Source organism: Pristiophorus japonicus, chromosome 14, assembly GCF_044704955.1.
Source record: "Pristiophorus japonicus isolate sPriJap1 chromosome 14, sPriJap1.hap1, whole genome shotgun sequence".
NCBI lineage: Eukaryota > Metazoa > Chordata > Chondrichthyes > Pristiophoridae > Pristiophorus > Pristiophorus japonicus.
In genome coordinates this window covers 90065208-90078738 of record NC_091990.1, presented here as the reverse complement: position 1 = coordinate 90078738, position 13531 = coordinate 90065208, and the positions used below count along the sequence as shown (strand labels likewise).

The 13531-nt window shown below is 43.6% G+C and overlaps 1 protein-coding gene across 5 annotated transcripts in view; it reads right to left on the bottom strand.

Annotated features, from left to right (window-relative positions):
- phf21aa (PHD finger protein 21Aa) overlaps positions 1-13531 on the bottom strand; it is a 427640-nt gene that overhangs the window by 24646 nt on the left and 389463 nt on the right. For 4 of the 5 annotated variants that reach the window (XM_070899357.1, XM_070899356.1, XM_070899359.1 and 1 more), the window contains 4 exons: positions 11685-11780; positions 9804-9855; positions 6683-6762; positions 1127-1187 (listed from right to left, as the gene is read on the bottom strand). In XM_070899357.1, the coding sequence (XP_070755458.1) occupies positions 1127-1187; positions 6683-6762; positions 9804-9855; positions 11685-11780 (289 nt within the window). The remainder of the gene's footprint in view (positions 1-1126; positions 1188-6682; positions 6763-9803; positions 9856-11684; positions 11781-13531) is intronic. The other variant, XM_070899358.1, reaches the window with a different exon arrangement.

Sequence of the window (13531 nt, the reverse complement as noted above, 5' to 3'; positions counted from 1 at the left end):
AGCTAGGTTTTAAGGAGCATCTTGAAGGGAGAAAGAGAGGTAGAGAGGTGGAGCGGTTTAGACAGGGAGTTCCAGAGCTTAGGAACTAGGCAACAGAAGGCACGGACACCAATGGTTGAGTGATTATAACCAGGAATGCTCAAGAGAGCAGAATTAGAGGAGCACAGATATCTCAGAGGGTTGTGGGGCTGGAGGAGATTACAGAGATGGGGAGGGGCGAAGCCATGGAGTGATTTGAAAACAAGGATGAGAATTTTGAAATCGAGGCGTTGCTTAACCTGGAGCCAATGCAGGTCAGCGAGCACAGGGATGATGGTTGAGTGGGACTTGGTGCAAGTTAGGACACGGGCAGCCGAGTTTTTGATCACCTCTAGTTTACGCATGGTAAAATATGGGAGGTCAGCCAGGAGTGCATTGGAATAGTCAAGTCTTGAGGTAAGAAAGACATGGACGAGGGCTTCAGCAGCGGATAAGCCGAGGTAAGGGCAGAGACAGACGATGTTACGGAGGTGGAAATAGGCAGTCTTAGTTATGCTGCAGATATGTGGTTGAAGGCTCATTTCAGGGTCAAATGTGACACCAAGGTTGCGAACAGGCTGTTTCAGCCTCAGTCAGAAGTTGGGGAGAGGGAAGGAGTCAGTGGCTAGGGAACGGAGTTTGTGGCAGGAGCCGAAAACAATGGCTTCCCAATATTCAACTGGAGAAAATTTCTGCTCATCCAGAACTGGATGTCGGACAAGCAGTCTAACAATTTAGAGACCGTCAAAAGAATGCTAATACTGGTGCTCAATGACAATCAGGCAGATCTTCCTCAAGAAGGACAGAGGCGATAAAATTACATAGGTAGATGAAAGGGAAAGCATCTTCTAAAATGTATTTTTTCAACAAAACTTTGTTAAATATTTTCAAGTTTAGTCAACCATAAAACCTATGTATTGTTAAACCTAGTTGTGTTTGGTCTACTGTGACACACACTATTAAACCGAAAGCTTTATTTCAAATGTTAGTTGTATCCTCTGATCCCTATTGATAATAAAACCAATTAAATTTAAGTGAATTGACAGAAGTGAATAAAGGAACCTCCAAATAGCCACTTGTTTTACCAGAGGTTACTTATGACTTTTACCTCTTCTCCGTGTCCCAGGCTGCACAGGGCTGTTCAAATAAGTTACTGCAGACTTTTTGCGCTGCAATACAAAAAAGGTACACAAAACTAAATATACAGAAAGACAGTGAAAATCTCAGCAAAGGATAAAATAACTTCTCATGGGTAACAATCTCGTCTCACTAACCCGATATCACCTGTACTTGGTTTCCTCTCATCTGTTATCATATGACAAAGCCAACATTTCAGGGAAAAAGGGAAAGACTGAGAAATTTCAGGCCAGTCAGCCTAACCTTGGTGGTGGGCAAATTGTTGGAAAAATTTGTGAGGAACAGTATTAATCATCATTTAGAAAGGTACGGATTAATCAGTCAGCATGGATTTGTTAAGGGAAGGTCGTGTCTTGCTAACTTGATTGAATTTTTTGAGGAGGTAACAAGGAATGTTGATGAGGGTAGTGCGTTTGATGTAGTCTACATGGATTTTAGCAAGGCTTTTGACAAGGTCCTACATGCGGACTGGTCAATAAAGTAAAAGTCCATGGGATCCAAGGGGAAGTGGCAAGTTGGATCCTAAAATGGCCCAGTGGCAGGAAGAAAAAGGTAATGGTCGATGGATGTTTTGTGACTGGAAACATGTTTCCAGTGAGGTTCCGCAGCTGGGCAGAAAAGTGCCAAATGGAATTCAATCCGGAGAAGTGTGAGGTAATGCATTTGTGGAGGGCTGACAAGGTAAGGGAATACACAATAAAAAGGTAGGATACTGAGAAGTGTAGAGGAACAGAGGGACCGAGGAATGCATGTCCACAGATCCATAGAAACAGAGACATAGAAAATAGGTGCAGGAGTCGGCCATTCCATCCTTCGAGTCTGCACCACCATTCAATAAGATCATGGCTGATCATTCACCTCAGTACCCCTTTCCTGCTTTCTCTCCATACCCCTTGATCCCTTTAGCCATAAGGGCCATATCTAACTCCCTCTTGAATATATCCAATGAACTGGCATCAACAACTCTCTGCGGCAGGGAATTCCACAAGTTAACAACTCTCTGAGTGAAGAAGTTTCTCCTCATCTCAGTCCTAAATGGCTTACCCCTTATCCTTAGACTGTGTCCCCTGGTTCTGGACTTCCCCAACATCGGGAACATTCTTCCTGCATCTAACCTGTCCAATTCCGTCAGAATTTTATATATTTCTATGAGATCCCCTCTCATCCTTCTAAACTCCAGTGAATACAGGCCCAGTCGATCCAGTCGCTCCTCATATGTCAGTCCAGCCATCCAGGGAATCAGTCTGGTGAACCTTTGCTGCACTCCCTCAATAGCAAGAACGTCCATCCTCAGATTAGGAGACCAAAACTGAACACAATATTCCAGGTGAGGCCCTGTACAACTGCAGTAAGACCTCCCTGCTCCTAGACTCAAAACCCCTAGCTATGAATGCCAACATACCATTTACCTTCTTCACCACCTGCTGTACCTGCATGCCAACTTTCAATGACTGATGTACCATGACACCCAGGTCTCGTTGCACCTCCCCTTTTCCTAATCTGCCACCATTCAGATAATATTCTGCCTTCGTGTTTTTGCCCCCAAAGTGGATAACCTCACATTTATCCACATTATACTACATCTACCATGCATTTGCCCACTCACCGAACCTGTCTAAATCACCCTGCAGCCTTTTAGCGTCCTCCTCACAGCTCACACCGCCACCTAGTTTAGTGTCATCTGCAAACTTGGAGATATTACATTCAATTCTTTCATCCAAATCATTAATGTATATTGTAAATAGCTGGGGACCCAGCACTGAGTCCTGCGGCACCCCACTAGTCACTGCGGTAAGGTAGCAGGTCAGATAGATAAGGTGGTCAAGAATGCATACACTAGTTCGGCCACAGCTAGAGTACTGTGTACAGTTCTGGTCACATTACAGGAAAGATGTGATTGCACTAGAGAGGGTGCAGAGGAGATTTACAAGGATGCTGCCAGGACTGGAGAGGAACATTAGCTAGGCTGAGGTTGTTTTCTTTGGAACAGAGGCGGCTGAGGGGAGACTTGACTGAGGTGTATAAAATTATGAGGGGCCTAGATAGAGTGGATAGAAATGACCTATTTCCCCTAGCAGCGAGGTCAATAACGATGGAGCATAGATTTAAAGTAATTGGTAGAAGGATTAGAGGGGAGCTGAGAATTCTTTTCACCCAGGGGGTGGTGGGGGTCTGGAACTCACTGTCTGAAAGGGTGGTAGATACAGAAACACTCATCACATTTAAAAAGTACTTATATATGCACTTGAACTGCCATAACCTACAACGCTAAAGACCAAGAGTTGGAGAGTGAAATTATGCTGAATAGCGCTTATTTGGCCTGCACAAACACGATGGGTCAAATGGCATCCTTCTGCGCTGTAAATTTTTATGATTCTATAATTTCATGTTGCCATCAGTAAGTCCAAACATCAGTAACATTTTACTCAATTCTCCCAAAATAATACAAATGAAACTGAAAACTATAATTTGGAAAAGTTTGTTGCAGGCAGGAACATAATCTCAAGGATTCAATAACTTTATACAGCATATGTTATTGCACTGTAAAGTATAAGTGAGCTGTTCTTCTACATGTATTGTTAGTATACTTAAAATCTTCATTGATCAATTTTAACTATTGGGAAGTATTACATGTTTTTGTATAAGTATAGATTTAAAAGTTCAATACATAGCAATAAGTCAACGCCACTTTGCCCAGAATCAATTATTAATGTCTAGTCCTATTTATACTTTTGAGTACTAAATGTGTTTGCATTTTCATTATTTTCTGCTGTTGAAAAAAGCTTCTAATTTTTTTTAAAAAGCTGACTGATCAATGCTCTCAAAAAGATGGACAGAAGTTGGATAACTGGTTGAGATTGGGACTGAAGGTTATAGGGATAGATATTGTCTGGGATGATTAAAAATTTTCTTGACTCCCTTTGGGAATTAGGGATAATTTAATTGGAACTTTCCTTCAGGAGATTTAATGAGTAGGATAGAATCCACGATAGGGTATATTGTACATGGTGTATGAAAGAAGTAGGTTTAACAAGCTGAATGTCCTTCATTCATTCCGCATTTTCTTACTTCTGTCTCTCCAACTCACAAAATATATACCAACTTATATATTATAAATAGATATTAACTATATTAACCAGAGGTTAAAGAACGATAGGCTCAAATTTCGGCCTGAGTTGCTCCTATTTTTTTGGGAGCAACGAGTTTAGAATGGAGCATCTAAGAAATTGTAATTCTCGGCATTTAGTTTGCTCGAGTTCGAGTGAGTTAGAATAGTTTAATTTTAGAACAGATTTTTTTTTTCAGAAGGGGGCATGTCCAGCCACTTACGCCTGTTTTGCTGGTTTAGGTAGTGCAAACTTAATGGAGTAAGTGTAGATTTTTGTACGCTCAGAAAAATCTTGCCTACACTTATAAATCAGGCGTAGGGAACGTGAGATGGGGGGGGGGGGGTGGCGGGGGAGGAGGGAAGTTTACAAACATTAAACAATTCACTTTTACAAATTAAGAGCAATCATCAATAATAAATGATAAATAAATCAATACATCAACCAAAAAAAAAACATTTAAAAAAAATTAATAAATAAAAAATTACGTTTCTACTCACCTACTGCAGCACCGGGACCCCCCAACAGCATGCTGGGACGGGCCCCACCAGTGTCTCCGTGTCAGTGTCTCTGTGTTTCTGAGGGGAGAGAGGGGTGGGGGGGGGAGGAGGAGGAGGGGTGGGGTGGGGGGGGAGGGGAGGAGGAGGAGCGGAGAGAAGGAGCAGGGGAGGAGGAGGAGCGGGGAGAAGGAGGAGGGAGGAGAGGGGAGGGGAAGAGGAGGGGGGAAGAGAGGAGGAGGAGAGAGGGGGGGAGGAGAGGGGGAGAGAGGGGGGGAGGAGAGGGGAAGACGGGGGGGAGGAGAGGGGAAGACGGGGGGAGGAGAGGGGAAGACGGGGGGGAGGAGAGGGGAAGACGGGGGGGAGGAGAGGGGAAGACGGGGGGGAGGAGAGGGGAAGACGGGGGGGAGGAGAGGGGAAGACGGGGGGAGGAGAGGGGAAGACGGGGGGGAGGAGAGGGGAAGACGGGGGGGAGGAGAGGGGAAGACGGGGGGGGAGGAGAGGGGAAGACGGGGGGGAGGAGAGGGGAAGACGGGGGGGAGGAGAGGGGAAGACGGGGGGGAGGAGAGGGGAAGACGGGGGGGAGGAGAGGGGAAGACGGGGGGGAGGAGAGGGGAAGACGGGGGGGAGGAGAGGGGAAGACGGGGGGGAGGAGAGGGGAAGACGGGGGGGAGGAGAGGGGAAGACGGGGGGGAGGAGAGGGGAGACGGGGGGGAGGAGAGGGGGAGACGGGGGGGAGGAGAGGGGGAGACGGGGGGGAGGAGAGGGGAAGACGGGGGGGGAGGAGAGGGGAAGACGGGGGGGGAGGAGAGGGGAAGACGGGGGGGAGGAGAGGGGAAGACGGGGGGGAGGAGAGGGGAAGACGGGGGGGAGGAGAGGGGAAGACGGGGGGGGAGGGGGAGTGGGGAAGAGGAGGGAGGGAGTGGGGAAGAGGAGGGAGGGAGTGGGGAAGAGGAGGGAGGGAGTGGGGAAGAGGAGGGAGGGAGTGGGGAAGAGGAGGGAGGGAGTGGGGAAGAGGAGAGAGGAGGGAGGGAGTGGGGAAGAGGAGGGAGGGAGTGGGGAAGAGGAGGGAGGGAGTGGGGAAGAGGAGGGGGAGCGTAGGAGAGGAGGGGGGAGGGTAGAAGAGGGAGGGGGGAACTGAACGGGGGGGGGGGGGGGAGAGAGGATGAACTGGAGTGGGGGGGGGGGGGGAGCTGAACGGGAGGGAGGGAAGGGAAGCGGGGCGGGGGAGGATGAACAGGAGGGAGGAGGGGGCGGGAGCTGAACAGGAGGGAAGCCCGAGTCTCGATCTCAATGCCCGGTGAGCCCATTCGGCATTTGGCCAAGGCTAGGGATGGCGTTCTTCGGGCCCCTCCCATGCAGCCTGCACAGATTCGGGCTGCGAAGAGCGATTGTACATGCGCGCACACTCTAACGCGCATGTGCAGAGGTCCCAGCACTGTTTTCAGCGCTGGGACCTGGCACCGCCCCTGACCCCTTATGCTGCGCCACGCTGAGGCCGAAGACGTCCTGAGGAGTAGGCAGAATCACGAGGTAAGTTTTCGGCGCCCTTTTTTATTCCAGAAAGTTGGCGCACCTTGTGGAGGTGCGCCGTTTTTACAGAGGGCGGAAACTTGGGCCCAATATTTCTAATCTGCCAGTCTTCATCGCTTGTGTCTGGGCTTCCCTAATAACACCACCTTGTGTATAACTCCCACCCCACCTATCACGGCACAGGATGGATGGATGGGAGTAGGAATTTCTATAGTCAGACTGTTTAGCTCTCCCAGCTCACAGTGTAAGCACAATAACAGGAGTTAGCGGTGACCATTAATTAGGAAACATTTTTTTTAAACTGCTGCACAAAAAAGCAAGTTTCTGCTGTCCATCCTGCATCTAAACCCAGTTTAAAATAATAAAGTACAAAATACTCTAAACTAGTACCTCTGGTTCAAAGATTGCTCCACTATACACTGGATTTGCTGTTGTTCGTCGTTTCCTTTCTTGCCTCTTGCTTTGGATTTCTGTTTAAAATCAAATATGGTAGGTTACAGGACATGTTGGATTATTCCAAGATATACTTGCATAGCGATGATTTTACTGTTTCCTTTTTGTCTTCATTCCGAGACCTCCCCAAATTACACAAACTCTGACTAACCTTTCTCCAGGGATCTGTCTATGCTGCTTTGGACTGGCTATTATGCAAGAAAGAATGATCTAATTAAGACATTGCCTCCTTCCTTTCAGTGATTCTCTTCAGCATGTCCCCAAAGGAATCCACTGGTGTGACAAATGCAAGTGCAAACCTAGGACACAACCTGCCACGCAACAATTATATTGAGAAAATCAAGTTCCCATCCCTAGCCATTTGCTGTTGCTTCACAAATAGTGTGCAACATAACCAGTCCCACATCAATTTGCCTGTTGCAACTAGATTGATGCAGGTCTATTTTTCCCTCCCTTACTGCAAGAATCACTTTACTTCCAAATGGCTACCATTCGCAGATGGCCTGGAGAATTTCTTCCCAACACACTTTCCATTGCCTAAGCTTTGAAAATTCAACGTTGGAATTTTTTGTTACATCAAGGTTTGGAGTGTCCAGTCGATTATGCTGTTTTTTTCGAAGCAATTTGCCCAAAATTGGCAAAACCAGCATAAAAGACTTCAGAATTTTACACGCAAATTATGTTAAGTGCAACTCAAGTTTCTGCAATCTTTTCCGCGAGTTTAAAAAACATTATGCTCGAGGCCTACCACGCCCACACCCCAGATCGAATTACTCGCCATTGCGAGTTGCTGCAAATTGTGCTCATTTGCAGGCCTTCGAGGAGGCTCTAAATATTAAGCTTTTTTATTTTCAGGCGCAAGAACACTAACAGGCAGGTGTTAAAAGTTTTTGAATATATATTTTTTCATTGAAGAAACAACAACAACTTGTATTTATATAGCGCCTTTAACGTAATAAAACTTCCCAAGCCACTTCTCAGGAGTATTATGAGATAAAACAATGACACTGAGCCACATAAGTAGAAATTAGGGCAGGTGATCAAACCCTTGGTCAAATAAATAGGTTTCAAGGAGCGTCTTGAAAGAGGAAAGAGCAGTAGAGGTTTAGGCAGGGAGTTCCAAAGCTTACAGCCTAGGCAACAGAAGGCACGGCCACCAATGGTTGAGTGATTATAATCAGGGATGCTCAAGAAGGCAGAATTAGAGAAACACAGTCATCTTGGGGTGGGGGGGGGGGGGGGAAGGTGGGACTGGAGGAGATTACAGAGATAGGGAGGGGTGAGACTATGGAGAGATTTGAAAACAAGGATGAGAATTTTGAAATCAAGGCGTTGCTTAACCGGAAGCCAATGTAGGTCAGCGAGCACAAGAGTGATGGGTAAGAGCGGGACTTAGTGTGAGTTAGGACACGGGTAACCGAGTTTTGGATCACCTTTAGTTTACGCAGGGTAGAATGTAGGAGGCAAGCCAGGACTGCGTTGGAATAGTCAAGTCTAGAGGTAACAAAGGCATGGATGAGAGCAGCAGATGAGCAGAGGCAAGGGCAGATATGGGCAATGTTACGGAGGTGGAAATAGGTGGTCTGCAGTTATGTGGTTGAAAGCTCATTTCAGGGTCAAATATGACACCAAGGTTGCAAACAGTCTGTTTTAGCCTCAGTCAGAAGTTGGAGAGGGATGGAGAACAGAGAGTGGCTAGGGAACGGAGTTTGTGCGGGGAACGAAAACAATGGCTTCAGTCTTCCCAATATTCAATTGGAGAAAATTTCTGCTCATCCAGAACTGGATGTCGGACAAGCAGTCTGACAAGTTAAAGACCACGGAGTGGTCAATAGAAGTGGTATTGAGGTAGAGCTGGGTGTCATCAGCGTACATGTGGAAACGGACTATTATACACCAATATAACTACTAAGTGGTTCTGTATAGTTTTTTTTAAAAAGTCATTTGTTATTTAAAATCGGGTTACTCACAAGTGGTAAACCGGACACTGATTAAAATGCTTATTTTTTGTGATAAACCCATCTTCAGTTGTATTAATCAAACTGCTCCAAGTTGTCACTCTTAACTAATATTAAGGAATATTTTTTAAATGCAATTTTTACCCCCCAAAAAATAATGTTGAAAATGCTTGTTCATGGCAGATTTTATATTTGGCGATATGCAAATGAATTTGAGCGGAAACTTGAGGGGGAAAAAAAACTCATCTCAAAACTAGGCCAATTTTGGGCGTAATTTGTGCCCGGATCGCCGATTGCGCCCAGAATGGAAAATCTACCCCAAAGGGTTTAAAATAATCTATCCCCATGTAACAGGTCGTAAATCCAAAAGTCCAGTCAGCTGAATTGAATTTGTTTTGCTATTATGTATTGAACACTTTAAAGGCAATTGTCCTGTTGTATGTCCTAAATACATTTTTATAATTTCATTTGTTTTTTTTTCCAAGTTTCACTTTCCTCGCCATCTCTCCTAAGGGTGATGACTGTTGTTGGGTTTTGGTTCTATGTTCAGCAGGCACCCTCTGTTACCTGACCCAAGTGGCAATTCTCCTTGGGTGATGTTAAGACAGTGACACTGGTAGGTTATTAACAGTTGAGAGCAGCACAATTGAGTCTGATCCTGCCCTCACCTAATATCCACTTTCCATCAGGGTGACTAGATAACAATTAGGAGCAAGATCCCTGTCTGACCTTATCCCCCCTCGAAAACACAAATGTGCTGAAGCCAATTTTCGCACCATTACTGTTGTCGTGACCAAGATCTGTTTATCCAGGATCAAGCAGGCATTGTATCTGAAACCTTCTGGTCTGTCTGACTTAGTCGTGGTGCATTTATCCACCATTCCACGGTGGAGCTATTTATATTAGATTAATTCATGCCTTCAGATGATCTGCTTCATCTCTTCCATACTGAGGCCATTGCGTCTCATAATTAAAGGGAAAAGAAACATACTTCACTGCAGCCCATCTCAAATAGGACATATATGAGTGAGCTGAAATGGTATGTGCAAACAAAATTGCAAAATGATAAGCTCCAAATGGGGCAAAAAATAATTTCTTACCTTCAAGGTGATCATGTGTAACCAACCCCAGAGAAACCATGAAAGCAACTTTCTGTACAAAAATGAAACAAAAATATAACAGTTCCTAATTAAAGCAATGTTGCTGAATGTATATTGCTCAGAAGTTTTTACATCTCAATTTTCATTACTGGCTTTGCAGTTAAAGAAAGAGCAACACAATTTCTAATAAATTAATATGGGTTATTGAGAGAAAGTCAGCACAAAAGACATTTCGTTTTGCTTGTGGAGTCTAGTTATGATCATGTGATTTAATACATTTTGCATAAGATCTTAATTTTAAAAATAAATGAATCAGCTCACAATTAAGACCTGCTAAGAGACCAGTGCTGTGGAGTACACATTTAAGTTGAACTACATACTCTACAGAATCTTCTACTATATGCAGTAACCTCGGAGTGATGGACTGCTTCAGTAAGTAAATTCTAATAGATGGATAGCCAATCTACTCCCATGCTAAAGCTGTCGTCAGTGGTTGCGGACTCAGCTATATGTTCCATCTGCATCCAAAGAAAACTGCTGTGCTATTTAGATTTGCCATCTTGTGTGTCCATTTTATAGAATAAAAAGTCACAAGAGGGCATTTTAAAAAATGGAGCACAATCTACAACTTTAATTGTAGTTAATGAATCACAGGTCTTGTTCTTGGAAATGAATCCACTTTTAATGTACTCCTAAATATCTATTACCCCATAATTACCTGTCAAATTCACTTACTTTGCCCAAGATTTTTTGGAACAAGTTTGCATCACATCAGTGCAATAATAAAAGTAAAACCAAATTATACTCAGCAATGTCTGGTCATTATCTCATTGCTGCTTGTGGGAGCTTGCTGTGCATAAATTAGCTGCTGCATTTCCCTACATTACAACAGTGACTACATTTCAAAAGTACTTCATTGGCTGTAAAGCATTTTGGGATGTCCTGAGGTCATGAAAGATGCTATAGAAATACAAGTTCTTTCTTTCTAAATAGTGAGAAAGATCAAAGTAACTGATTGAAAATTAAAGGGTCATCCATGAATGTGTGTTTTCAGTGGAAGAAAATTTCCCTAGAGGGCGGCTCAGCACAAGCAAACGCACATGGGTGGGAATCGTCTTGGGTGCTTGCAACCTGTGCACAATGTCCCATAACTAGTGTAAATTAGTGTGTCTCACTATAATGCAGCTGAAGGAGCTGAGTGTGCTTCAAACAGGCAATTCCAAGGAGCCCACATTCATAAAATTAGTAATAATTTTACTCCTGGGTAGCTCTCTCCTTGTTACAGGTCCAACCTTCCTTATTGCTGCAACTCTTACTCAGCCTCCTGAAGCCAATTCCTGAAAGGGGGCTTCGTCTCCAGTGTATTCTTAAAACAAAATGGCAGCATTTCATTGGACAGCCGGCAGCCCTTCACTGGCTGCTGGTTCCCAACTTTCTGACTCACAAACCATACTGAACACATCGCTTGCTAAATATTGAGAGCGCTAGAAAAATATTTAAATGACCAGACCCCAGATCATCACCCAGTCATAGAATCATACAGGACAGACAGAGGCCATTTGGCCCACCTCGCCTGTGCCGGCTCTTTGAAAAAGAAATTCAATTAGATCCACTCCCCCTGCTCTTTCCCCATAGCCTATGCAAATTTTTCCATTCCAAGTATATATCCAATTCCCTTTTCAAAGTTACTACTGGATCTGCTTCCACCACCCTTTCAGCCAGTACATTCCATTCCCGGCTACTCTACACTAGGACCATAATATCTGTATCAATGATTTTAAATACACTGAAAGAATTATTTAAATACAGCAGTTTTGTTTTGCTTTAAATTCTAATGAAGCGATCAGTAACTAGAACTTGCTTCCATTTACATTACAATACCTCAGGGTTCTCCTCTCTCTTGGGTTTAGGTGGAACCGGAGAAGTGGGATTGCTGTCATTCTGTCTTTCTTCCCACTCCACCTGAAGTTTGATGGTCTAGTATGACAGAAAAATAAGTGTGAGCAGCTAATTATTTAATACCCCAACAATGTGGATTCCAAAAGAATATATCTGAAGTATGAACTTATTTCTGACGTTTTGGTTCAGGCCATCTAAATGGATCATTTTACTTAAAATATAGCAAATCAGAAAGCCATAATTGAGTTCCTAGATGGGTTACTGTGCTGAGGAATAAAACCATCCATTGCCCTACCAGCCAATATTTTTTTCCTAAAACGTTAACATATATACAAACTCTGGACTATCATCTTGCCATGATTAATGATAACTGACAAACACCTGTGCTGGTATATTTTTGTAAAACAATAAATCTTTGACAGATTATTGTTAAATCTTAGACAGAATAAGCAGTATGTACTCTTGGAGGAAACCAAAAGCAATGGTGTATGTCCCACTACATTTGGTTCCATGGTTACAGGAATTCATTTTTCAGAAATTTTTAAACTGCAAAACATTAACCATGACTGTAATAACTCGTAAAATAAACAGACGATAACAAAAAAAGCAATGAGACAATAGTCTACCAACAGTGAAGCCAAGAAGGCAATCAGGCAAGGAGTGGACTTTGCATAGTGAATGCCTGATGGCAACATAAAATATGTCTGAAGGGGACCAGATCCTCAGTGATTTTTCCTGATATATCAGCCTGGATTTATTCTTTCAGTATGTGAAGTGTGGAGGATAATAAAATGTTATTTTATGATGGACTTAGACATTTTAATTATTTCCATATTTCAAATACCAGATCAATAAAAAAAACCATCAGTAGTATTGCACATCACACCTAACTGGCACTATATGCAAGTCAAATTTGAAGCATGCTGAGAGACATGATTAGTGTAGTAACAGTTAGTTGTGGAATCTAGTACAAAAACAGATTAATTATTTAGGTTTAGTTTGCATTTTTAAGGTGCAGTGCCTTCAATGTGGTTTGCTTCTGATCTTGTGCTGATCTGATCATGCCAAATGTAGTAATATTTTCATGAAACAGCAACATTTTTTTTCTTATTCAGCCTTATTTCATTATATGATGCTCAGTTCAAGCTACCAAAGAGAGAAATCTGTGCTCCTGCAGTTTATCATTATACAACAGGTAGTCTAGCATTAAAAAAAAATTCATCAGACTCTTATAATGAATTGTAAACATCTCTTTATAAATCTTTCATCACCAGCAAAGCTTTGGCCATTTTAAGGCCACATTGGTGGAGCTCCAATAAGGATTGAGGAAAAAATTTAACTATGAGAGGTGCAAACTTTTGGATTGTCTGCAAATGAGCACTACATTTTCATAAATGCTGCTCGCAAGTATGCTGCCAGCTCTCTGTTTTGAACCCCTGGTTCCCAAAGGGCTAGTCACTGAGCACATAAAAGAATATGTTACCTACCCGGTGCCAGTGTTAAGGACATCTCCTTAACACTGAGGAGAGGAACTTGGAGTGAGAGGGGGAAAGATCCAGTTGTCATGGTCCACGTGGGTACCAACGAGATAGGTAGGACAAAGAGGTTCTGCTGAGGGATTATGAGCAGCTAAGGGCCAAATTAAAAAGCAGAACCACACAGGTAATAATCTCTGGATTATTACCTGAGCCATGAGCAAATTTGCATAGGGTAAATAAGATCAGAAAGTTAAACTCGTGGCTCAAAAAACTGGTGTGGGAGAAATGGGGTTTTGCTTCGTGGGACACTGGCACCAATACGGAGGTAAGAGGGAGCTGTTCCGTTGGGAC